The sequence below is a fragment of the Ischnura elegans genome, chromosome 1 (genome assembly GCF_921293095.1).
Source record: "Ischnura elegans chromosome 1, ioIscEleg1.1, whole genome shotgun sequence".
In the NCBI taxonomy this organism is placed as follows: Eukaryota; Metazoa; Arthropoda; class Insecta; order Odonata; family Coenagrionidae; genus Ischnura; species Ischnura elegans.
In genome coordinates, this window is record NC_060246.1 from 61,780,319 (window position 1) to 61,806,316 (window position 25,998).

Sequence of the window (25,998 nt, forward strand, 5' to 3'; positions counted from 1 at the left end):
AGTTTCATTTTGGCACCTAAGGTGCACAATTACCATCAATACTCATAGTAGGGGTTCAATCTTTACAGATATGCATTTTATCCCTTTAATACTTATCACAAAAATAGGTAACAATCACGAATAGATAATACCCACAAATTACTACAGTAGGATATGTTAAAAGAATTAGAAAACCTAATTCTACAAACCCAAAAATTAAAAATCTTATATAATCACTAAGGTGTTACCCAATTATTTCCATAGTTTACAGGAATACTTTTCAGCTTTGATGCCCTCCTCTTATGCAAGACTATAAACATATGCAACGACTAAATAATTGTCTTACATGTATGAGCTAATGAGATGATTATAATAATTCATTAACATATGGACAACTTGAGTTATTCCATTACAATCACAGCAAAATAAAAGCACATTAGGACAGAGAATACAAAATACTGAAAACATAATATTAATTCAACTTTGGTATCATTTTTTTGTACTTAAATCATGTCTCTTCATGAAGTGCAACATTAAGAATCAGGGCTGAGCAAGCAGGGATTTTTTCAACAAAGCAAGATTGATAAAAACATTAAAGGGTATGAAATATCATAGTATATCAACTGCCACCACGAATAAAAACCATACAATGTTACAAGGATCAATAAATATAGATTATTATACAGAAATATATAATTTCCATGCATGTAGGGAATTTGAAGAGTACAACGGATTAGAAATTAAAGGAGTGATTAACAGAATATATTTTCATATGAATTATGATAATTGGATGGGTAAGTGGAATTTTGGAATGTTAAGTGGTTTGAAGGGGAATTGCAGTCCAATACATACCCTCCTCACAGGCTATGTGGTGCCAAGAATGTTCAATTTAGGTTATAATAGGATATAAGGTCCTCGATAAACAGGCTTTTAAGTACATGAAATGCAAAGTAATCCTTTCTAGGCATTACTTTATATTTTGTATTATGTTCCTGGTATGCAAAAAATTTTCAGCCATTTCATTAAAGGTATTTTTCAGCTTTAAAAATATTCCAGAAGTGTAGGCAGCTACTAAAGATATTACTCTGTAAGATTATTCACGGAAACTGAAACCTGCCATTCATTAGAGAGATTTTTCCTGCTTCCATGCCCGTAGCTGGAAAACAATGCATACACTAGGCAATTGACATCTTATTGGCATCAGTATTTGAATGACGCATGTAGGTAATTCATTAGCTTAAAGCGATGGATCGCCAAGAGCAGTGATTGTTTTTCTCAGTGACTCATTTTTTTCAGCATTCAATCTCAAAATCGAGCGGGAATCAAATGGTAATTTCTCCTCACTCAAATCTCGAAAAGTTGAGACTTGCACAGCCCTATTAAAATCCACTTGAGATCATGATACACCCGCAATTAAACAAGTGGCTATAAAAAGAACTAAACTCACTTTTATTTGGATAAAAAGATATCATGGTAGTCCCATATTATCCATTCATGGATGACTTAGCATTTGTGTTTCATTAGAAAAATATTAACTGCTGTATTGTACAAGTAAATTGATCTGCCATTCCTTGAAAAACAAATAAATTTTACAAACTAATGTTCTGCCAAATATATATGCATGGACATAGCTGCTTATCATAATTTAATAAAAAAACAAGGATATTGGAAGCCAGAGGAAATTGAAACCTAGAACAACCTTATACATCAGAGATAATTACAAAATTTCCCAATGGTAAGAACTAAATTTGTACTACACAACTAAACTACATTGAGGGCACAAAAACTTCTCATGAGCTGATAAGGAAAGAGATTTATCCTAGTCGTGAAGAAAAATTTTAGGTTTTACAATCACGATATCATTTAAGTGCAATTGAAAAGACTATTGGATAAGTACACCAAACATCTAAAAACATGAGCTAAGACAAAGCATGATCATCATCAGATTTTTCCAGACTAAATAAGTATTGAAAACACCTATATCTGTAAATGAAAAAAGCCATATTTGAGATTATGTATATGAAACCGTGAATAAAAATCAGTTGAAGCTATTTAAAAATGTCAGTTAAGGATTTGTAGAATTCTTAACTGAATGGATAATTAGCCTTGGGAACTTTGCTGCAAAGAATACATACACCAAAGCCTTTGACTGGTGAAAGAACAACTACAAAAGAGAACTCAGTTCTTTTTATAACCACTTCATATCACATTGGGTAGACATAATTAAGGGTGTAAGATCTAGAAGTATGCATATTTTTATGCCGCCTCTGATAACTTTTCCCTGAATTTATGAATTGGCAAAGTTAAATCAGACACCTCAGCATTATAAAGCCAATTCCTGCACGAAGAGCACCTCATCCTTACCAGAACAATAACTGATCTGAGGTGATATCACATGATAATCAGTAATTCAGTCTATTTTTCTCAACAACAGCAAAATAAATCAGTCAACGTACGTATATAATGAAATATAAATCATCACCAACCTTAAAGTATTAATGAATAACTCTTAGTTGCCCATATTTGAATACAATTTTGGCATTAAGATAACCCACAGAATTAAGTCAAAGTATGTAAAATAAAACAGTGGGCAGACAAAAAAGGGTTAACCATAAATAATACTGTGAAATATGTACTAGTTTGAAAAATACACATTCAATTATATCCCACATTTTGAGGATTTTTTGCCATGCTTGACACTAAAATGATTTAGTCAGGAGAGAGCATAAAAAGTATCCCTAATGAACCAAGAGGCTAGCATCTCAGCACCTAAATTTAGAGTTCCCCTGCATTATCTTTATCTAATGTGCTCAAAAACCAATAATTGTGGCCTAAATATAAAATTTGCTATCAGCAGTATTGACATCAATGAAAATAAACTGAATTTTAAGAACTAATATATGTCATCAAGTCCACATTTTAGAATAAGTGGAAGTTTTCAACAACAGAAAATCCCATATGCTAGCATGCAATTCAATATACAAGTCTTTTGCAACTCTATAAGCTTCTGCATGCTTCTATAAGTATTATGCATTGAGGAAATTTTGATGAGCATATCTCAGTTACAGAGATAGTGGATTATTATTAAAAAATGTTTCCAGAAATAATAAGGCAATACACATTATTTTCTCGTTGAAAGACAACAGGTGGTAAAAGTGATTTGAAATTCAAGCTTAACTCTGAATATGAAACATTCTTATATGAAATATTCTACTTGCCACGTTGTTTCAATGCACACCTAATTGAGTTTTGGATAGTGAAAATATAATTTATCCAAATTTAGTAGATGCACATAAGTAATTACCCTATAAATACCAACTGAGCATTGGGTCAACAATGACCTTCTTACATTAGGTCATTATTCTAACACTCCCACAATGATAATGCTGGATAAAATTTCCTAGATCAAAACTATATTCTTGATTCCCACATCATTATAATGAATGAATGGATGAAAGATCAGGACTATAGAGCTCACTCATTGAGTATTTGTTGAAAAATGTGGAAGAAAATACTGGCTATGAAACCAAACACTAGACAATCTTAGATGAAAGAATAATTTTGAATATAAATCAAGTTCTGGAACGACAACAGCATTAATCTAGCATAATAATATGGCATTAAACTGACGTAACTGAAATCAACAATGCAATCTACAATCAACAAATTCCAGAGGATGTTTGCGAACAATCAACATTAAAAAACTGTGACCAGAGAAAACATTTCTCAATTCATGCAGTTTTAACCATAGGCAAATGAATTTGAAGTCCAGGAAAGCCATCTAAAATACTATCAGAATATTTTATATGCAAAATCTTATACTTTTCTCAATTATTGACAGCCTCCATTTAACATGGCTACATACTTCAAAAATGGTACAATATATTGTTCTGATTCAAGACCACACATTTCTTTAATGAGCACATATTTAAAATCACATTGCCTGCAATGATTTCTTTATCATTCTTGATTTGGGAACTTGACATAAAATACTTCTTTAAGTTCAAGTATGTCACTAGAAAATTTATACATTCCTGCTCCAACTTTTTTATGCTCATCAGCTAAAAAGTTTATAAAATTCACGGTTCAACAATAGCTGAAATGTACAAGAAGAGAGAGGATGATTACTCTTCAAAAGCCAAATACCTCAGAATATCCATTGGCAGAATACAAGAGAGCCTACTCATATGCAAAAATGAAACCTCAAAGAAGACGTTTAACTCATCATTTGTAAAGGCAGCAATCACGTTCCGAGCCTCAAGATATGCAATAGGTCAAAATCATAGATATGTATCACTCATGAGGAAACATAATAGTAACATAGCATTATCACATTCATTATGGCTACAAAAATCTTTAAAATAATCACGGTCAAGCCTTCTTTTGGCACAATAGCTTGCATTATATTCTAAAATACCTTGAGACTGTTGGATATCTTTCTCACTCACTTCTTATGACTACTTGTCTTCTTCATTTTCAAAAAGCAAACACCTATAACGTATGCAATGGCTGTGAGTGCATGACCAACAAAGTAGATCGAGCTCCAATACCTAATGATAGCCTTCACATCCAGCAAAAGGAATGCAATACCCATGTACGAAAATGCTTGCATTCTGGTGAACCAAAACATCCAATCGTACATTTCTCTTGCCTGAAAATATGAAAAGAAATACAATGTTGCATGCTGATGATTAGCAAAAAAGAGGATGTACATTTTAGCATGTATTCATACATACCAATCCAGAAGCTTCTTTCCTGAATAATCTATCATAGAGATCCTCCACTGGTAGGTAAAATGGAACTGAGCACAGGCAAAGGTAATATCCTGCATAGACTCCGTGCCAGATTGATGACATGAACATAGTAGCAGCCAACCTACATTCAAAGTACATATTAGGCACAAGTTGGAGTACATTCTCATCACATAAGTACAAGGGATAAATGTATACAAATAAAACCCAACACCAACGACAACTCTAAGAAGAAAATTAAATTATTCGAATTAAAATCTCATTGATGTACATATATGCAGACACCAAATGTAAATGATATAATTTATGTATATACATATAATTTTTTCCACTCAAATTTTGCTGGTAGTTGCGTTTGGCTAGGGGCATGATACTTTGTCTCACAGATTAAGCAAGTTCTGGTGGTTTAGGGAGGTATACAAATAGAGAGAGTCATTCTAGAGTTAATAAACAAAAATGACAAAAAGAAAAACCATTATATGCAAAATTTATTGAAAATAATAATGAAAATTGCTTACAGAAGAATAAAAACAGATAAAATGAACATAAGATGTATTTCAACTTTCTTCATGGAAAAACTGATGCATATGAGGCAAATGAGACCAAATTAGTATGAAGAAAGTCATACTAATACTAACTATGAAAATATTTCTGACAAGAATCATCTGCTTCACTTACTTTCATAATGAGCATTTGATTTTTTCAGATGATTTCATGAAATTTCTAATTACTCATTTTATTTTGAAAAAAGTGAATCACAAATGTAATTTAAATGCAGAATGACAACAGACAAGACTGAGTAAAATAGAGGACGAATATGCCACAGGGCCATTCAAAATTTGGGAAAAAACAATATCAGGAAAAGCAAAATTACAATTTATACATGACGTATGCCTTTTTAGTGTGGTAATGGCTACATACTGTAGGGTACTCAGAAAAATATATATATGTATTGTAATTTACTCAATTCTCATTGATCTAAATAAAAATGAAAAAATGCATCAATAAAGTTGCTCCAAGTAAACATGACGTACGGTCCATGGGAACAAAACAGATAGAATTATGGAAGAGTTCACTTCAATGAGCTCAATCTCTGGTTGGTGACTACAATATGGTTCATTACAGGTTATTGGGACTAGTCTGTTGTAGCATCCTAAAATTTATCACTGAATACCAAATTACATACTAAATTAAATCCTACAATTCAGGACCGCACAGAAAATCCTATGAAAAATACAAATTTTTGTCTCAATGTTCAAGAGGTTCCCCTCACTTGGTAAATATTCGATTCATATAGGGAAATTTTACAAAATAAAACAATATCAAGGAACTTATCTGCAAAACACGAGGTGGTAATAATAATAATAATAATAATAATAATAACCAGCAAACCACCACCACCAGCAAAATGGAAAAGTATGAAGAACTTAAAAATGAAATTAAGAGATTGTGGAAATCAGAAAAAGTACACATAATATCTATCATTATCTCTGCCACAGGAGTAGTGCCTCTTTCACTCCATCAAGGTCTTCAAACTATTGGACTGCCGAAAAACTTGTTTATTACAATACAAAAAGCAGCAATTTTAAATACTTGCCGGATTGTCAGAAAATTTTTCAAAACAGAGTAAAGAGACGAGAGTACTTGGTGATACCCGTACCTTGCCTAAAACCAGCAAAAATGCTGTGAAAATATATTTAAAAAAAAATAATAATGATCTTTTCTCTGCATAACAAGCAAGATTAGGTCTACAGTGGCCTACCCAGACAAGATTTGAAGCTGTAACTGAATATGTAGTTAGAAATTGAGGATTTTATCCCACAGCCAAGAAAGGAGGTAAGAAAGAGGTATGGAGCTGAGAATGGAAATTTCAGTACTTAGCATAAGCGATACTCTATAGCAATGGATGAAATAAGATCAAGTATAATAGAAAATAATACGCAATACATATAACAAGGAACATTAAAAGCAGCAAACAAACATTTATAAAGATCCACTTTCATGTTGCAAAGATAGTGCGCCTCCATACTCATCGTAGATACATGCATCAAATTAAACCTAAAATGAGCTATGCATAACAGAAAAAGGATGAGAACAACTCATGAGTAAGAGAATCAACTTGATAATGAGTGGCATTAAGGACATGAAATAAACTGAAGTGAGAGAGAAAATAGGACTTAAAGAAGAAAAATGATGACAACAATGGCTTCCCAACCAATTTATTACGTGAAAAAAATATTTGTAAAAATCCAGTGATTATATTAAACAAAGCTGTGCAAGGGTCTCAAAATTGAATTGAATCGAATTGAAGAAAAAATACACCACATGAGTCCAGTCAATAAATATGGTGGTTGATAGAGTGCTGTGCATAACAAGTTGCTAGGATATTATAACGTTGGAAAATTGTGCGACTGGTAATACCAATATAGTAATACACTAATAATAGGAAAAAGAGGCTAAAAATAGTCATCAGACAAGCTTAAAAAATGACAAATATTACAATTGTTTCTAAATTTAAACTATTTAAGCCCTTAAATTCTCCCTACGGCAGTAAATTTCTTCATCAGTCCATCACTTGAGGAAAAAAAAATGCTTTAAGGCAAGCACTTCTGAATTGATACTCCAAAAATTGAGAGTGAGACTAATTGGGAGAGGCTATACACAGATGGATTAACATAAACTTTTCACACACAAAAAAATATCACCTAATCATTTTATTCTGCAAGTAGAGGTGATTTTTACCTTCTGCATTTAATTTGCAATAAGTAGTAACACAAATTTCAAAATTTTAATTCAATTTTCACTAAAACTGTAAAATATAGATAGCATCAGAACTTACAGTCAACTCGAAACTTCATGAGTTTTCACTCGACTTGATTTGAATAAATATTAAATGTTTCCACAGCTCTGGTAAAAAAATACACCAGCAAAGACACAAATGGGAGCTTTCCCTTATGGAAACAATCTGATTTGTTCCACAGTTTTTATTTTCCATAAATGAGTTTGAAGGGAGTCAAATGTAAGTTAACATAGAGAGGTGTGTGGGTAATGGTGAGAATCTGTGAGCAAACATAAGACAAGTCAACAATCAAATAAATTGAAAACACGCATTAAAACTTCCCAAACTTATTCATAAGATGAAAGAATGAAAAAAAGAAACCAAGAGATTAAAGAAACCAAGACTGAATACCAAGAAAAAGGTAAAGGTAACCCCAAGTGCTCATGTAGACTGCCTAATGCAATTGAAGACTAATTTGTGTGAACCACATGAAAGAAAATTTATTTTGGATAAATATTCAAACAGCAGATAAATTGTTATCATCCACTTCACATAATTTAACAAGTAGACTTCTCATAGGTATAAAAACATTATTCAATTCAATTGATTGCTATCATTTACATGCAATGTGAAGACCATATAATAGCGGATTTATTTAGCAAGCCAAGGGACAAGAAATTACAGATACAAAGTGAAACTACCTTAAATTTAAAGTAAATAAGTCTTTTTCTGAAAAAAATTGAAGCTTTCGCAGGAATCACATGCTCATATTCAGTTATTACTTATTATCAATTTCGTCTACTGAAATTATCACAACTACATAATACATTTTATAGTAAGAGCAATTTGTAAGATGTATAGATATATATATTTAATTCACATAAATACTACATCTCAACATTAGAAGAGGTCTAAGCATTCTCTATTCAATATTTGCTAATAGTGAAAGAATAATTGCTAACCTTTAGAGACGATTAATATACTAGACGTCAAGAAAAATTGAAGTAAACAATGCAGAGGTGAGGCAAGTCTCACAAATATTAGAAAATAATCAAACAAAAAACTGTATGAGCTATGACAAATTTTTATTGATTTTATTGATACAGCTCTAGCCCAAGAAAACAAAACTCCACCTAAGCTTCAAAATAAACTAATTATTGGCCCAAGTGGTTCACTTATAGCTTACCGCTTGGTTATAAGTATGATTAGTTCCATGCTTTCACGTGAAAACAGGTAATAGTGGTGAATTTCATCCCTAGAGTGTAGTCCAGTATGAAAATTATCTCACATTTGACTCCTTAATGGTCAATGAGTAAGCAACATTATCTTTAGGACTTCCATGCTTGCAAGGAGAAAATATAGACTGAAATTGCATAAGGATGAACTGATAATTTGTGCAGCTAGCATTATCACATTGCACTGAAACACAAGAGTATGGAGTCATCAACTGGACGGGACAAAACTAGTACCTTATTATAATAAAAAATTTATCACAGAAAATATTTTTAGTTGTTCACCATGTAACTTTACCACTGCATTATTCACGAAAATTTTAGGCAATAAGCATTTATTTACATACAAGGAGTGGCGGATCTATGGGGGTTGGGGGGGACCTAGGGAGCTATAGCCCCCTCCTTGGGTATCCAATTTACGCTAGATAGAATGGTAATTTTTTCCGACCCCCACTACTGTTGGAATATTTAACCCTACTTGTCCCTATCCTGGATCCACCACTACATACAAGTTTACGAAATAGATAAAATGCTTAAATAAATACTTTAAATAAAGAAGCAGGGAATTCATTCCTCCATTGCTCACCCTATATTATCATGCCATCTTGCAAGCCAACTATCATTGCCATTGGACTTTCAGGATGATTAAGGGCAGAAATGGGAAGATATCAAAGTATTCTTCCTCCTATTCAAGTTAGGATGTACTGTAATTAAATTAAAGTAAATCAATTTAACAGGTGAACTAAAAATAGTGAAGAAATGTTCTAAATTTCAACCAAATGAACATCATAATTATGGAATACTTAAAGTAAGTTGAATTCATTCCACATAAAATAACTATTTAAAAAATTTGAAAAATATAAAACAGAACACAAAATACAAAATGGCTTGCACAAAAGATGCAAAGAAAGCTAACTCTCCATACTGGACAAGTAACAAAGAAAACATTCCAAACGATTACTATCCCAAACATGCTTCCACCAATGCATAGCCATGCCAACTATGAATTTTGGTCCAACTGTGATACAACCGTATAAGTTCAATAAGAATTACAGAATGATGAGATTTTTCCAAACTTAATACTATCAAAAATTTAATATTTTAAGGAGGAACCAGCAAAATATGTATCCCCAATAACTATTTTTTTATAAATTTTACTATGCCATCAGCAATCAAATGAAGATAAGGTGATAAATTTATGGTTGAAATTCATTCTCTCGACGAGAAAATCATAAACTAACCTGAGATAACTTTTTTGTCCCACATCTTAAGGAATAATAAATATCTCTACCCAACCATTAAATTTTTTGATCATGTACCTGCTTTCAACCTTATGGCATTGGTATTATAGTGCACCCACTGCCTTTTTTCTTCATGGAGCTTTATTATTACACATCTTGTCCAATATCATTTTATGCACAAATGAATCAGACTAATTAGCATCAACAGAATAATAAAATTTGCAAGTATCACGAAGAATTAGGTACACATGTATTTTTTGAGCATAAGTTATCATAAATTCCAATTCAGAATTAAAATTTGAAAAATCATACTTCCAGTTCTCTTTCAAGTGAGGAACCAATGCATTTTAAACTGTTTTTGTGATTCAGGCTGTGTCATTACTACTAAATGTATCACTCTATTAAAAAGTTAGATTTTAAATTAAAATATAACGTTAAGGATGGTAATTTTCCAAACTCGTATATACTTACGAAATAAAAAAGGCAAAAATTAGACAAAAAATATGGTAATCCATTATTTGTTTTTGTAAATCTGTTTGAATGGTTCAAATAACATGCAATTTCCCTACTAATTATCCTTTGAATAAATATCTCATTTTCAATTTCATAAGCAGATGTGTAAAATTATTAACTTACAAAATTTTGCACATAGTATTTTACTAAAGACACAGAGACTGAATCATTGAAAAGTTTTGTAGCTTCAAATGAAAAAGAAATACTAAGCCTTAGTTGAATTTATGTTGTACAGCTAAGCAAAGATTGCTCCTCTCATACCAGAATGCAAAGAAATAATAAGAAAGAAATTCCCACTAATCCTATACATCCCAAACTGATACATGTACATATTTGCTTGCACTTCAATCAATAAAAGATAGAGAAACAGAAGTTTTTCTGATAGTCAAGTACATATAAAAATTTTCACCACTTGGTAGGCCAACAACACACGCCAAACACTTATCAGCAATGACACAAATGTGAACATTAGTTTCCCAGAATACTCCACAACATAATAACAACAAGAAGAAGTCTTAGCTTATTCCATTTCATCCCCAAAAGCATAAATTGAATACGGATATTAACATTACCTGATACTCCTAGGTGTTCGCTTATACACATGGATTGCCAACCAATACTGCACAGCCATATTCCAGGTCTTCATAGCTTCCCTGAAGGTGCACACAAAATCTGCACGGTATGGATCTATGTTGTGCACAGTTTCAAAATCATACTTTACATTTTCCAACTTTTTTGGATCAGATGACCTAGGCAAAAAGATGCACACACATGAGTAAATACAAACAAATGCCAATGCTAAGCGGCATTAATACCACACTCAGTTCCCTCTATTCCCAATTCATTCATCACCGAACTAAAGATACACCAACTAGTAGCATTTCAAAACTATGGAGCAGATCCTAAAGATTTACAAATTTCACTGCTCTAAAGGCTAATATGGTTGTGCCGAAAAACAAGCATTTTTCCAATAAAAAGACCTCCACCTTTGAAGGAAAGAAAATGCATCAACAGGGTATTTCTGAGGAATTCCCAATAATTCAAGAGATGAGCAAATCTGTAACAAGTAAGGAAACCATTTTGTCCTTAACTAGGAAATACCTATGTAGTCAATAACATCATAGATGTAAAAATTGATGAAGAAGAGGTCAACCGAGATATAGCAAAAGTAATCAAACAGTAAGAGGGGAAAAAATGTTATTATTTTATGTGACTGGAATGCTGTTGTGGACGAAGGACATGATGGAATGATAACAGAAAAATATGGATTAGGAGACCGAAATGAAAGAGGAGAAAATCTACTTGAATTCTGCACTGAACACAAGCTAGAGGTTGCCAAAACGTAATTAAAAAATTACATGAAAAGAAGATACCTACTCCTGGAAGATGTTAGGAGACCTGAGAAGATTCCAAATTGACTACATTCTAGTGAAATAAAGATTCATGAATCACGTGAAAGAGGGGTAGATATTGATAGTGACCATATTTATTATGAAATGCTCCTAATATTTAAAAAAGATAAAGAAAGATGTGAAAAACATCTGGCAGGTTGAGAAATTGACTTTTAAAATCAACTGGCTTTTAAAGAGTCTGTAGATAAAAGAATAGGAGAGGATGTGACCGACAAATTAGTGGAAGAGTATTGGAAAAACATCAGAAGTGGACTACAGGCAGTGGTGAAGAAGTTCTTGGTAGAAGAAAAGCCGTTGTGAAAAAACCATGGATTATGCTGGAAGTCTAACTCCTCATTGAAGAAAGTAAAAGACTGCAAAAATAGATGAAGGACGGAACAGTTACAAGTGAATAAGTAACATGATATGTCATAAAATAAGGAAGGCTTGAGAAGCGTGGGTGAAAAATGTCTGTGAAGACATGCAGAACAACCTTGTTCTTGGAAAAGTAAAGACTACCTACAGGATAGTGAGGAACCATTTAAAGGAGCGTAATATGTAATACCCTAAGAGACAAAAATGGAGAATTAATAATTGGAAATGAAGACAAAGCAAAGATATGGAAAGAATATCTGGTAGAGTTAAAGGAAACAGCCTAAGAATGAAAGCTATTGAAAACAAGAAGGATAAAAATGACATGGGAGCCCCCCTTTTAAGATTAAAATTTGAATTGGCAGTAAGAGACCTGTGGATGAATAAAGCATCTGGAATTGACGATATTCCATTAGCACTAACAAGCACTAGCACAAGAACAAAATCATACATGAAATGTATTCAACAGGTAAGATACCAAAGGACTTCTGAGGAGCATTGAAGTCCCAATTCCGAATTAGAAAAGAGCGGAGAGCTGTGAACATTTTAGGACAATAAGCCTGACAATGCATGCATCTAAGACATTGAAAAGGATCATCTATATGAGAACGGCACATAGAGGAGAAGAGTACTTGGATGAGGACCAATTCCGACTCGACCAAAATATATGGAACAGGTAAAGACGGATGTGATAGAGAAGAAAAATGTGGGTGAGAAAATATTAGCAGATAGGAGAATCAAGTGGAGAGCGTCATCAAAACAATCTTAAAATTTTTGACCAGTGATGATTATGACAGTCGACTCAGTTAATACCTTCAGCAGTTTTGGGTAAGTTAATAACATTTTTTAGCCATTCTCAGTAGACACATTTTTTTCATCACAATGCAACTCGATTAAATTAACATTCCAACTGGTCACAATTAAAATCTTGAAATCAGTTTACTGATCTACAATATTCAGTATTTTAAGATATATATGTAACTGATAAAAAGCATATGGTACTGAAAAACTATGGAATATTTTAACAAGACCTGATTCCAAAAGTAAATTTAACAAATTGCCATTCACTTAGCAGAAAACACATAACCACATACGTTGAACTCAACACGGTATCAATAAATCATTCAGTACAGCAAAATGACAATATACAGGATTGTTTTTCTGAAAACGATATGATGTTTACCGTTACATTTTTTTGTCTTGCTGCATTACCAGTAGATACAAACAATATGATTCTGTAAGACAGTGGCATCTTTAAGGTATAATCAGGTGGAACTACAGAAAGTTCCTGTTTGGCTAATAATGGTTAAGCTCATCATAAACAATACGGATTCAGTCATAGTGTGTATTAATTAATTCAGAAGACTAGGTAAAAATGAGTCAATTATGAAAAAATGTTATGAATTTTGCAATCTCAAATGAGGATGGTACGTGAAATACAATAATACCATTTAGGATACTTTAGACACCAAGAGGAAATAAAGGAATGAACAATCCAAACTTCAGTCATTGGATTCCTCAGGCATTGTAAATGTAGTGAAATTTAAATTTACTTATCACTTACATCTGCTTGACCAATTTATATGCAGCTGGTCCTCTCCCTGGTTTGGAATCGCCAACAGATGGATAGGCACCAACTCCAGCCATTATACAGGCACATTCAGACAACACAAACCCAGAGTAAATTCTCATACGGAAGTTAAAAAAGCAGGGTGTTAAATACCATATGCGGTACAAAACTGATCTGTCAATGTAGAATTCCTCTTCTTCTGCATACTGAAATTGGTAAGTGATTTCAGTAACACAATTTCAAGTGCTAACCCGACTAAACTATGACTCCGTGTATTATTTTTCCAAAATAAAACACGGCGTAGTAGTCATCCCTTCCACAAAACAATGTTTCATTACTTAAAGAGTCAAAAAATTCAATGTCTCTATTGTTATTTTCCTCTATGCAACTTTTTTGAAGTACCTTGCCCAGGGTACAGGAAGGAATTGCCTGAACATTTGTACATAACAGTAATTGAGAAAAAATAATACAGAACTCTGAATCAAATAAAAAACTTAAGGAGTGTATACGCTGAAATGACAGAATAATCAGAGGGGTAGTGCCTCCAGACCATGCAAAATAATACCTTCACACAAGTTACGATTCAGACTGAAATTCTGTAAAGAAAAATTACACATACCTTCAAGGGAAATACATAACCCGAGATGAGAAAGAGAGCTGCATACATGGGCACGTATTTTAATTTATTTACTGTAGCTTCCAAGCAGTTTGCATACTTCGCAAATGGTGTATGCAAGAAGTCCAAATAAGTACGATATCTGAAGTATGGTCCTACGGAATATAGTAGAGAGAGAATTATAAAATAATGCGAAATATGAAAAAATGATACAACATCATGCAATTACTAACCCGTCAAAACACCCGCGTAGCAGAAAGACCCTGTAAACACAAATAGCTGCAGCAGCGCTGCACAGGGGTTTCACAGCTGCAAGTTCGTTTCCGTTTCAAAGAAGCGCGGTAAGAGCGCTTGTGCAGCGCTCTTTCGCAGCACGCTGGCGAAACATGCAATTGCAGCGCATCAACAGCGCATGCCCAAAGCATGCCTGCAGCACGCTGCTGGAACGCTGCAAATGCGAGTTTGTGCAACAATCCTCCGCTACGCGATACGCGATTGTTTACCAGGGTGCTTGGGAAGTTTGCTGAGGCTATGGCGGCCAACGTCGTGGAACTGTTGATCGTCCTTGGGGATTCTAATTAGGTAAGAATTTATCATCTTCTTTTATAATGTATAATTTTAGTTACTTTAAATTCAATGCTCCTTGAAATTAGGTAGAATTGGCATTCTTTCATGGTGAATATAAACACATTTTAAGAGTGAGTGTTTTTGTTTACATACGTGGTCGTAGTTATGCTTGGAACCATTGGAAATAAGCTTTAAAATAATAATCATATAGGTTTCCATTAATAGTGAAATAGGAAATTTGTAACGCATATCTCAGGAAAAGTTCACAGCTGAAAAGTTTTTAGTTAGCCAACCTTTTTAGTAAAATACTAAAAAGATTGTCTAACGAGATGGGCTGACGCAGGAGTGAAAAAATCATTAAAGCGACAGAGAGAATGCCCTGCTAAAATGGAAGATGTCAATACTGATTTATCCAGTAATTATCTCGTGTTACTAATTAAAAAATATAAGTTGTTTAAAGCTTAAGTAAGCCTTCAAGAATGCATTGACGAATTTTAAAATGAAAACGCTGGTAGAGGAGTAACGGGATTACTCAAAAGCATTTTGGTCTGGTGTTAGGGAAGTACGAGCAATGTAAAATATTTTCCGTTTGATCGCTAAAATACGATGATGGATAAGTATTAGCAAACAGTTTCGTGAAAGTCAATTTATTGAATTCCTACTTCAAGAGTGTGTTCACTGAACCTTCTGAGAACAAATTAGAAAATATTGACAATGCTTTTGCAAGTTCTAGCTTCAGGGTAGATTGCCTTCATGAGTGTTTGGCAAGTTTAGCCTTTATATAAATGAGAGAGTGTAATTTTCTGGCGTATGTAACATTGTTGTGACCGTGTGGTGTGCATGTGGGAATCCTCTTGCGTGCTTATGATTCATCATGATAAATATTATAATTATTGCAAAGCTATTCTTGGTATAGTTTTTACTCTTGTCATTTATTCCTTCCCTCCTTTCACAATTGATCTCCCATTGATTGCGTCTTTTGTATCAGTAGATGCTTTATGTGTGTTCTTTGGTATTTCCTCAGATGCTGATAAGAAGCCTACGCTGGTTAATGTTGGTTTTGGTAAAATAAATAAAAAGATAGGAGAGTGGTACCAGCAATTGCACCAGGATAAGGAGATCTGTTTTTGACAGCGATTGTGTATACAGTTGCATTATTATGAATATATGCTTTTATTTTTCATTGAATTGCTCTTGCTTCATCTGATGTGTCTAGCATAATTACTTTAAACGACCACTGTTTATTCTCAAATTTTCAGTTTTGTATTTCGAATAAAGAGCATAAAAACTTCCACTGCTATTATATGCCATGCAATTCTGCCCTTGGGTACTGTCATTTTGTTCTGTAACTAGGAATTGTGGTGCATTCTCATTCTATATTGAGTACTATGTTTGTTGCCTTTGCTTTTGATGATTTTTCGTTGCATTGCTTCTGCTGACATATCATGCATTAATTACTTAACATGAATTTTGTTTATTCTCTAATTTTCAAATTTATATTCTGAGAAGAGGGCAGAGAAACTTCCACTGCCATTAATTGCTATTTAAATCTGGCCTTGCATACTGTCTCTTTGTTCTGTAATTTTTTGGGATGCAAACTAAAAGATGCACTGAAAATAAATTTTTTTAAGCATATTTTGAATTTTTGCGATTTTATTCTTGTACCATAAACTCATTCTGCTGTAATGATAATGCTATATAGCGAATGGTGAGTAAGTATCTGTGTTTAAGGTATGCTTAGTTATTCTGAGGATTGTTGTACGCTTTGTATGGAGTGGTTACCAGTTCTTAATTTTGCATTCTTTTTTTGATTCGAGATTTGAGAACTAGTGCTGTTTTGGCTGAGTGAAGTACTGATGGTAAGCCTAGAGTGAAAGTCTATGGAAATTTTACTTTCTAGGTTATGACCGTCATAGAATTCTACCCTGTGTGCCAAACTTCTTGTCAAGGTAATTTCGTTTTGGTTTACTACCCTGTGGCCATAGTTATGCAGGTTATTCCGGACCTTTTCATTGATGGTATGCTTTCAGTGTAAATCCCCAAAAGCATTTCCATCATTCATGTGCAGGTCTGAATTATCATCGCTGCTATGCTCGTAGATATGTCTACTTGTCCGGGCACTAGTCAGCCTGGCAGGTGAATGAAGAAATAGCTATTGGGCATAAGCTATGAAGGAGTACTGAAATAAATTATTAGGTCTTGATTGAACTGCGTAATTCAATCAAGACCTAATAATTTATTTCAGTACTCTTTCATAGCGTATGCCCAATAGCTATTTCTTCATTCACCTGCCAGGCTGACGAGTGCCCGGACAAGTTGACATATCTACGAGCATAGCAGCGATGATAATTCAGACCTGCACATGAATGATGGAATTGCTTTTGGGGATAGGCCACCGGGTAGTAATTGGCAAGGATAAGCTTGATTCAGTACGCAATTAAAGCGAAATTCGGGCGCCGCAGCACCGCTGGTGTAGCGTTGCTAATGCATTTCTACAGCGCTGCAAGACGGTTGTTGCAGCGCTGCCGCAGCAACTGAACGGCGCTGCTGCAGCTGTTCAGCAGCGCTCGTGATGCTCCTCCGTTACGCTGCCGCAGCTGTTCTGCAGCGCTGCAGTGGCGCTCTAGCAGCGCGTGTGGCATTCAAAAAACGGAAATTTGAAGGTTGCTGTCGCGCGTCAGCAGCGCGTGGGCACCGTCTGCAGCGCTACGGTGCAGCGCTGCTGCAGCGCTTCAGAAGCTATTTGTGTTTACAGGGGAATAATGAAAAATATCCATAAATCCAGGGAGAGGTGTAGTCCGCTCCCATTGATCTTCGTTATTGCCTTCGTCATTTTTCTTATTCATTTTTCTCGCCTCGTTGACCTCGAAAGCCAATCCTACAAGCTAAATTGAATTACAATTAATATGATTGCATAGTCTACGTACATAATATTCACTACAAGAAAAATCGAACCTTAAGAGTAAGCATCATTTGAACTGCATTGGTATGGGCAGGAGGGTATTCAACACCAAAATATACTGTAGTCCGGAAGAAAAATAAATAACCAAATGTGAAAATGAAACTAACAAGATGGAAACACCTGAAATGAAAGTGAAAATGTAAGAGTAAACAGTAACAACGTAGCTACGGCACATTTTTCCCCAGTTAAAACATTGGCTGACATACATTATACTGCGTTATTGGAATATGTCACACAGGCAAATTAATAAATAATATTAATACAATGTTGTACATACGAGAGTGGCAGGCATGTGATTATGAATCCATTAAGTGCCGTGCAAATTAGAGGATGGATGATATGAAGGCCAGAGACGATATACACTAATACTATCCCGGTAAAAGTTGATACCCATTTTTTAACAACGACATCTTCTACTTGACGAATAAAATGTCCAAATCCAATTGAAATGAGCAGGAGACTGAGATAGATTGTGTCATTCCACTCCATTCTCAGCTTAACTAAACTGAGGCTCAAATCTTCACACCCATCACAACTCCGATATATCGTTATTCTTATGTTTCAGCGCGAGCAAGGAGGTTATTCAAATTCAGTTTGTGGTAAGCAATGATTTTGTTATCATATTCATTCGCGAGGAAATGATGTTTCAGCTTATATTATCAATAGAACACATAAAAAAATCAAATAAAAAATTATTTTATCAAATATGTGGTTGAGTAAATCCAAAAATATCCAAGTACGCCCAGTACGAAGTCACCTGGGATAGCCCATAAATAAGGTAGAATGTCAGAATATTATTGACCATTTCATAACGGCTGAAAGCACGTTAAATAAGTCATCTCACTGCCTAATTTTTCACTTTAATTGAAAAAAATAGAATGAATATTTTGCAATTAAGTAAAAATATTTTTAGAATAGGGTAGTTTCCTTCATCCAAGAAAACGAAAGGCATTGCTTGCGTTTCCAAGTAGGCTTCCGCGGAGATGATAATGAAATCTGGTGATTTTTCCGGGTATTCTTCCACGTTTATCCATTTTGTATGACAATATTTCGCCAACGTTCAAGTTGGCTTCCTCAGGTCCACTGAAGTGTCGATGCAGAAAAATAAAATAAAAATATTCTGACGCTTGTGAAAACCTTTAAAAAGTAAAATGGCATTTGATGTGAAATTGGATTGCCTAGGGTTGTTCAAGCCTATCAAAACGGTCTAAAAAAACGAATGTATATCACTTTTGATGTAATTTTATTTTGATTGGGACGAATGACAGATGCGTTGAAAAAGTAATGATGGAATTATTAGCAATAAAAATTCGAAAAATTTTAAACGCCGCCAAAAACGGTCGGCCATCTTGAAATAGAGGTGATGACGAAACAAGCCTGTACTCTCGATCGCTCGATGCCAAGCTGAGCACTCTGCATGCCGACTGGACATTTGCCAAGGTTATTCCTTATTTTGAAATGGCCTATGTTGTGCATGAAGCTTCCGGATGGATCAAGGCGACATAAAATCCATTCTTCAAGTTAGGCAGGCAACGTATGTAGTGTAATCGTTGACAGGAATTGAAAGTTTTGTATAGCTGCATTTGCAAGGAAACTACCTACGTGCAGTGAACTTTCATTTTGCCGCTAGTGCAAGTGAACAAAATTTGTGCCCTTAATGTACCCCTGAGTGAATTGATTGCATATAGACGATGAAGTAAAGAGTGAAGCGACAAGTGAAGTGAGTTGTGAATGTAACATCTTCGACGAAATTATTTATTTCTTCTGAGGAGGGTTGCGTTATTTCACAAAAAGTCAAGATTTGATAACGATAACAGCGTTTATTCACTACTACAGAGTTATAATAACGTCGTCGTCAGACACAATGGCGTAGGCGTCCGTCAGGGTCGGTTGCTCGGTCAAGACTGTCATGGCGCTGCCCTGTAGTGGCGTGGGTCGCCGCGCGTGCCACCTGGCGGTGGCGTCAGTTAGGCAGCGACAACATCTGGCGACCGGCCGGCGCTCGAAATAGTGGCGGGAGTTTCGTAATGCGCCGCCACATCACCCCCTCGGCAGAACCATGCTACCTAGGAGCATGGAAAAATGAAAAAAAAAATAGGGGGGAATTAGAAACATGTTACTTTCATGCAGCTAAACTTCAAAATCCCGCAAATGATGCGGGAAATGCACGCGGCGTCCAGCCCGCGTTTGCCGCTCCACGTCTCTCGGCGGCGGGGGTTGAGGCTGGATAACCAACTCGTCCGGTAGGGCTGCTGCGGGGGGCGTTTCCTCGGGCTGCGGATCCGCTGAGGGCGTTACCTCGGTCGATGGATCTGCTGGGCCCTCGTCCGGCGCGTCGGAGGCGACCACGTAGGCCGGTTTAAGACGGTCGATCGCCACGCGGACGTCGCGGCTGCCGCAGCGGAGGACGAAATGTTTGTCTCCTCTCTGGAGGACTTTGTATGGCCCCTCGTATGGCGGCTGCAGAGGTCTGCGTACGGCATCGTTGCGGATGAAAACCTGCGGACAAGTGGACAAATCCCTGAAAACAAAGGTCCGCCTTTCAGCGTGGCGGGAACCCGGTCGTGGGCTCAGCTTCTGGAAGTGCGTCCTCAGCTGCACCACGAAGTCGGTGGGGTCCTCCACCCTTGGGGATGTCGTCGGGGCGAGGAAGCCTCCTGGCAGGCGCAGTTGGGCGCCGTACACCAGCTCTGCCGATGTCGATCCAAGGTCCTCTCTCCAGGCCGCTCGGAGTCCCAGAAGGATGGCGGGCAGGACGTCAACCCAACCTTCGGTAGAGTGGCAACGGATGGCCGCCTTCAGCTGGCGGTGAGCTCTCTCCACCATCCCGTTCGCGGCTGGGTTGTACGCCACCGTGCGCAGATGAGAGCATCCCACCAGCTGGGAGAGTTGGTGGAAAAGCCGGCTCTCGAATTGCCTCCCCTGGTCCGTCGTGACACGTAAGGGCGTGCCGAAGCGGGCAATCCACCCGGAGACGAAGGCTCGCGCCACGGTTTCCGCAGACATGTCGGCTATCGGCATTGCCTCCAGCCAGCGTGTGTACCTGTCGACGGCTGTCAGGCAGTACCGGAAACCTTGGGAAATTGGCAAGGGACCAATAATGTCAATGTGAATATGTTCGAATCGGGACGCGGGCAAGGGAAATGTACCTACGGGCGAAGATACGTGCCGAGTCACCTTGCAACGTTGGCACTGTAGACATTCTCTTGCCCATTGGCGACAGTCTTTTTTTACAGCGGGCCACACGTAACGGGAGGCCACTAGTCTCGATGAGGATTTAACACCGGGATGGGCAAGGTCATGAAGGGAGCGGAACACGCGCTTTCGTAATGACGTTGGCACAAAGGGGCGCGCGGTGTTTGTGGAAGTGTCGCAATACACACTCACTTGCAATCCCGGAATCGGCACTTTCTCCAGGCGAAGGGACGAGTTTGAGTTGAGAAGCTGTTGGAGCTCCGGGTCAGTCTCTTGCGTCTCGGCCAACAGCTCATGACTGATCGGCTGCGAGATCTCGACGCAACGCGAAAGGGCGTCGGCAACAACATTGTCACAGCCGGACACATGACGAATGTCACAGGTGAATTGGGAAATAAAGTCTAGCCAACGAAATTGCCTGGGCGTACACTTTTCTGGGTTTTGTCTTAGGGCAAAAGTGATTGGCTTGTGATCAGTTAAAACACAGAAATCACGACCTTCAACCATGTGGCGAAAACGCCGAATAGCACAAAAAATAGCCAACAGCTCCCTATCATACGCACTGTATTTCACTTCCGTGGCACTTAACTTTCGCGAATAAAAATTTAGCGGTTTCCAACCGTCCTTTGTGTGCTGCTGAAGTACCGCACCGATAGCATCTGCTGATGCATCGGTCATAAGGGCAAGGGGGGCGTTGTGGTCGGGGTGGGCGAGAAGTGTCGCGCTCGCGAGAGCGTCCTTACATTGCACAAAAGCACTTTCGAGGGATGGCGTCCACGCTATTTTCACTTGGCCTTTCTTTCTACCCTTCAACACCCCATTAAGCGGCGCCTGCGTATCAGCAACATGTGGCATGAAGCGTCGATTAAAGTTTATCATGCCAAGAAATTGTCGCAGTTCTTGCACTGTATCGGGCTTAGAAAAATTTCTAATCGCGTCCACTTTTTCGGGCAGAGGTCTCGTGCCATCGCCAGACACCAAATAGCCAAGGAAACGCACTTCCTTCGCACCAAACACACACTTAGATGGATTCATCACTACACCATACTCGTCCATTCTCGAGAAAACTTGGCGCAAGTGCCGTAGGTGCTCTTCTTCAGAAGAAGAAGCGATTAATATATCATCGATATATACATAAGCAAAATCAAGGCCACGTAATACCTCGTCCATAAAACGTTGGAACGTTTGCGCTGCGTTCCGAAGACCAAACGTCATCACCGGAAACTCAAAAAGACCGAAGGGCGTAGTAATAGCAGTCTTTTTAATGTCCTCCTCGTTCACCGGGATTTGATTGTACGCCCGCACTAAATCGATGGTAGAAAACACGCACTTTCCGGCGAGGGACATGGCAAAGTCTTCTACGTGGGGCACAGGATATCTATCCGGGATGGTCCTCGCGTTCAGCGCCCGGTAGTCACCACACGGTCTCCACTCATCCCCCGCTTTTGGCACCATATGCAGAGGTGACGACCACGAGCTTTCCGAGCGCCGTGCGACGCCCATCTGCAGCATTCCGTCGAACTCCTTTTTAGCGACGCGGAGCATCGCGGGTGCCAATCGGCGCGGCTTGCACGACACGGAAGGGCCGGGCGTGGTGCGGATGTGGTGCTCCACCGGGTGCTTGCGTCCTTTGGGTGCCCCCGTGGGACGGGATATTTCCGGAAACTCACGCAACACTTTTAAGTATATACAATCGTCACTATTAAATTTAAAAGAATCGCTAACACTATTTACACAATGTGGCACTGCCCTGCCGTTCACTGAGAGGGACGTTAGTCCGTCGAGCAGCCTGCGGTGGCGGATGTCGACAAGGAGTCCGTAAAAAGATAAAAAGTCGGCGCCAATAATGGGCTTGTCCACATCAGCAATAATAAAACGCCACTTAAAGTCACGTCGTAGGCCCAAGTTCAGGCACAACACAATCCAACCGTAAGTTTTAATAATTGTCCCATTAGCTGCAAACAGTTCATAAGATGTCGCTAGTGGCTTACCTTGGACGCGTGCGCGCGGGTAGACGCACAAATCCGACCCCGTGTCCACAAGAAATTGGGTTTTAGTAGCGGCGTCCGTAACAAAAAGGCGGCAGGGACGAGGGCAACCATCACTTGCCGCCATCAGCGACTGCCCTCCGCGTTTTCCGCCGCGTAGGTGCACGGCTCCCGGCACTTACTCGCTCTGGCGCCAAACGTGTCGTGGTACCAGCACCACGTTGGGTTCCGCGGCGCCGATTGACTGCGGTTCCTCTGATGGCGTCCTCTGGAGCGGGAGCGGGAACGGGGGCGACGCGTGGAAGTATTCGCTGACCCTAACGCCTGAGATAGGGAAGACACTTGCCTGGCGAGCTCTTCCATCCTCCTCGTGAGCGCTTCCACTTCCGGCGTCATCGAGGCGCTGGCCACGTGTGGCCGGGGACCCACCTCGTGAATTTTGTCGGCCAGGTTGGCGACGCTGCTCAATTCCACCGAATCTTGGGTCGCCAGGATGGTCTGGGTGCTGGGGGGTAACCTGCTCATCCACAATGATCGGATGAATTCGTCCGGGACAGATTCTCCAGCAAGCGTCCGCAGGTGGCGCAGAAGCTGCGATGGCTTCCGGTCCCCCAACTCCTCGTGTTCCACCAACTGCCGCAGCCGCGTCTCTCGAGATGCGGAAAGGCGATGAAGGATTTCGTCCTTTAATTTCGCATAACGGCCGGTTTCGGGCGGACTAGTTATTACATCCTCTACTTCTATGGCGTACTTATTGTCTAGTTGAGCCACGGCGTACATAAACATTGTTTTATCACTTGTGATTCCCCCGAGGGTAAACTGAATTTCTAACTGCGCGAACCACAACGCAGGTCTATCGGGCCAAAAGGGAGGGAGTTTCATGGACACTCGATTTACCTGGAGAGCGGATTCGGCGTCTGAAGGTGGAGTCGCCATCTTGACCTCGTGGGGAAAACTTGCACTGGACGGACGAATTATTCACTCCGAGAAAAACGATCACTTCGGTTGGTCACCACTTGAGGAGGGTTGCGTTATTTCACAAAAAGTCAAGATTTGATAACGATAACAGCGTTTATTCACTACTACAGAGTTATAATAACGTCGTCGTCAGACACAATGGCGTAGGCGTCCGTCAGGGTCGGTTGCTCGGTCAAGACTGTCATGGCGCTGCCCTGTAGTGGCGTGGGTCGCCGCGCGTGCCACCTGGCGGTGGCGTCAGTTAGGCAGCGACAACATCTGGCGACCGGCCGGCGCTCGAAATAGTGGCGGGAGTTTCGTAATGCGCCGCCACACTTCCATGCTGGTTCAATCAACCCTATACATTTCGATCTAAGGTATCTAACTATTGCGAAGGATATGTTTCATATTTGAGCTAGTTGTACTTAGAGGATACATCGAAAGTATATTAATTTTCATTCGTTTGTTCGCTTCTAAGTTCTGTTTGATTTTATTACCTATTGTCAATTCAGTTGGAGCATTCGTCAGTGTTTACATTTCACGAATTTCGTTGCGCTGTTGTTTGTTTTGGTCATATTTGGTTACGGTAATAGTGAAAGTGAAATTCGAAGTTTTTTGATGTTACAATAACTGGTTTAACTAGTTTAATAATTTGTTTCAGCCTATTCATTTCATTGTCTTCGTAATGTCAATGTAAAATAACGTAAACTGATTCTAAGTCGTTAGTGATGAGTGGTAAGTGAGGTGTGTAAAATCCTTTCGAACTTCAAGGAGTGCAAATTCTTTTGTGTGTGCAGAGTGATTGGAAAACCGATTGTCATGTTTTATTAGTGTTACATAATAGTGTTTTATATTTATTGTGAGCCAAGTTTTTTATTGAATCAGTTGATTTGGAATATACTTATCATACGTATCAAAAAGACAGCTCGTGAAATGTGTGCGTTGTAGTGCTATTTGTGATATGATGAGCAATAAATATGTACAAGTAAGGGTAATTTTGCTTATTATTACTCTTATTAAAGGATAAATTTGGATTTTCTTTAAACACTGATCTGGCGGCAGACGCTGGAGATAAGTGGAATAACCCTGCTGAGCCACTTAAACAACACTGCAGCAGGGCATCTACAGGCTTGTGACGTCACACATCAATTCAAGATGGAAGTAGGGCTTTTTGGCGTAACGTAAAATTTGTCACTGTTTAAAGCCTTCTCTAAACGTGTACAATGAAGAAAATAGCGTAATATAATTGTCATTGCTCCTTCTGAAGCACGATCTTTCAATTTCTTAAATAAAAAAAATATGGTGAACAACCCTATTACGACCGAACACCTACTTATTTCGTGCAAGGCGATCTATTGGAAAAACCTTATTTCAGGAGGTGGTAAGGGAAATAAAATTAGGGATTTTCCCCCCATAAGCATGTACCCCAATCATACCAAACAGAATACTCTGATAGTCCTAAGTGTACACCACTCCCGCTCCACCACTCTGATGATGTACTTTTCGCTAAAACTTATGCTATCTTCATGTAATTTTCAGGCTATGTTCAAAGAACCATCGTCAACTTTTTTCTACATCTCAAATTTGAAAGTTGCACCTCAGCATTTTCCCAGATGTTAGTATTTCACATTCTGTCGATAAAAATAATGAAATAGGTCTGATAATTACGCTCTTTAAACTTCAAGACGATTGCGAATGTTTTCAACAAGAAATAAACAGTTTTGTACACCAGTTGAGCGGGAGCTTATCCTTAAGTGGAATTGCGTAGTTTGAGATGACGGGTAAATGATAACCAGACGCCATATTTGCTGTTTACTAGGAAGATAATCGTTATTACCCATCATCGCCGGCGATAAGCATAGAGTTCATATGCTATGTCTCAGCA

At 38.0% G+C, this 25,998-nt stretch overlaps 2 protein-coding genes across 2 annotated transcripts; both read right to left on the reverse strand.

Annotated features, from left to right (window-relative positions):
• Window positions 1-481: 481 nt before the first annotated feature.
• Window positions 482-18,496, reverse strand: LOC124161810 (lysophospholipid acyltransferase 7-like). The gene is made up of 9 exons (XM_046538018.1): window positions 18,251-18,496; window positions 17,967-18,093; window positions 17,771-17,896; window positions 14,678-14,705; window positions 14,448-14,599; window positions 13,823-14,034; window positions 11,068-11,244; window positions 4,716-4,854; window positions 482-4,630 (listed from the first exon to the last, which is right to left on the reverse strand). The coding sequence occupies exons 1-9, from the start codon at window positions 18,460-18,462 to the stop codon at window positions 4,424-4,426; spliced, it is 1,380 nt and encodes a 459-aa protein (XP_046393974.1). The 5' UTR covers window positions 18,463-18,496; the 3' UTR covers window positions 482-4,423.
• Window positions 18,497-23,282: 4,786 nt separating this feature from the next.
• Window positions 23,283-24,092, reverse strand: LOC124153754. The gene has a single exon (XM_046527143.1). It carries the CDS (start codon window positions 24,090-24,092, stop codon window positions 23,283-23,285), a length of 810 nt encoding a protein of 269 aa, XP_046383099.1.
• Between the last annotated feature and the right edge of the window lie 1,906 nt (window positions 24,093-25,998).

Bases quoted from the DNA above. Each gene is read 5' to 3' on its own strand.
- LOC124153754 (XM_046527143.1), bottom strand. From the start codon at position 24,092: ATGGCGACTCCACCTTCAGACGCCGAATCCGCTCTCCAGGTAAATCGA.
- LOC124161810 (XM_046538018.1), bottom strand. From the start codon at position 18,462: ATGGAGTGGAATGACACAATCTATCTCAGTCTCCTGCTCATTTCAATT. The intron at 18,094-18,250 runs GTATGTACAACA...CTTTCATTTCAG, and splicing joins ATCACATGCCTGCCACTCTC to GTGTTTCCATCTTGTTAGTT. The intron at 11,245-13,822 runs GTAAGTGATAAG...CTTTTTGCCTAG, and splicing joins TATAAATTGGTCAAGCAGAT to GTCATCTGATCCAAAAAAGT.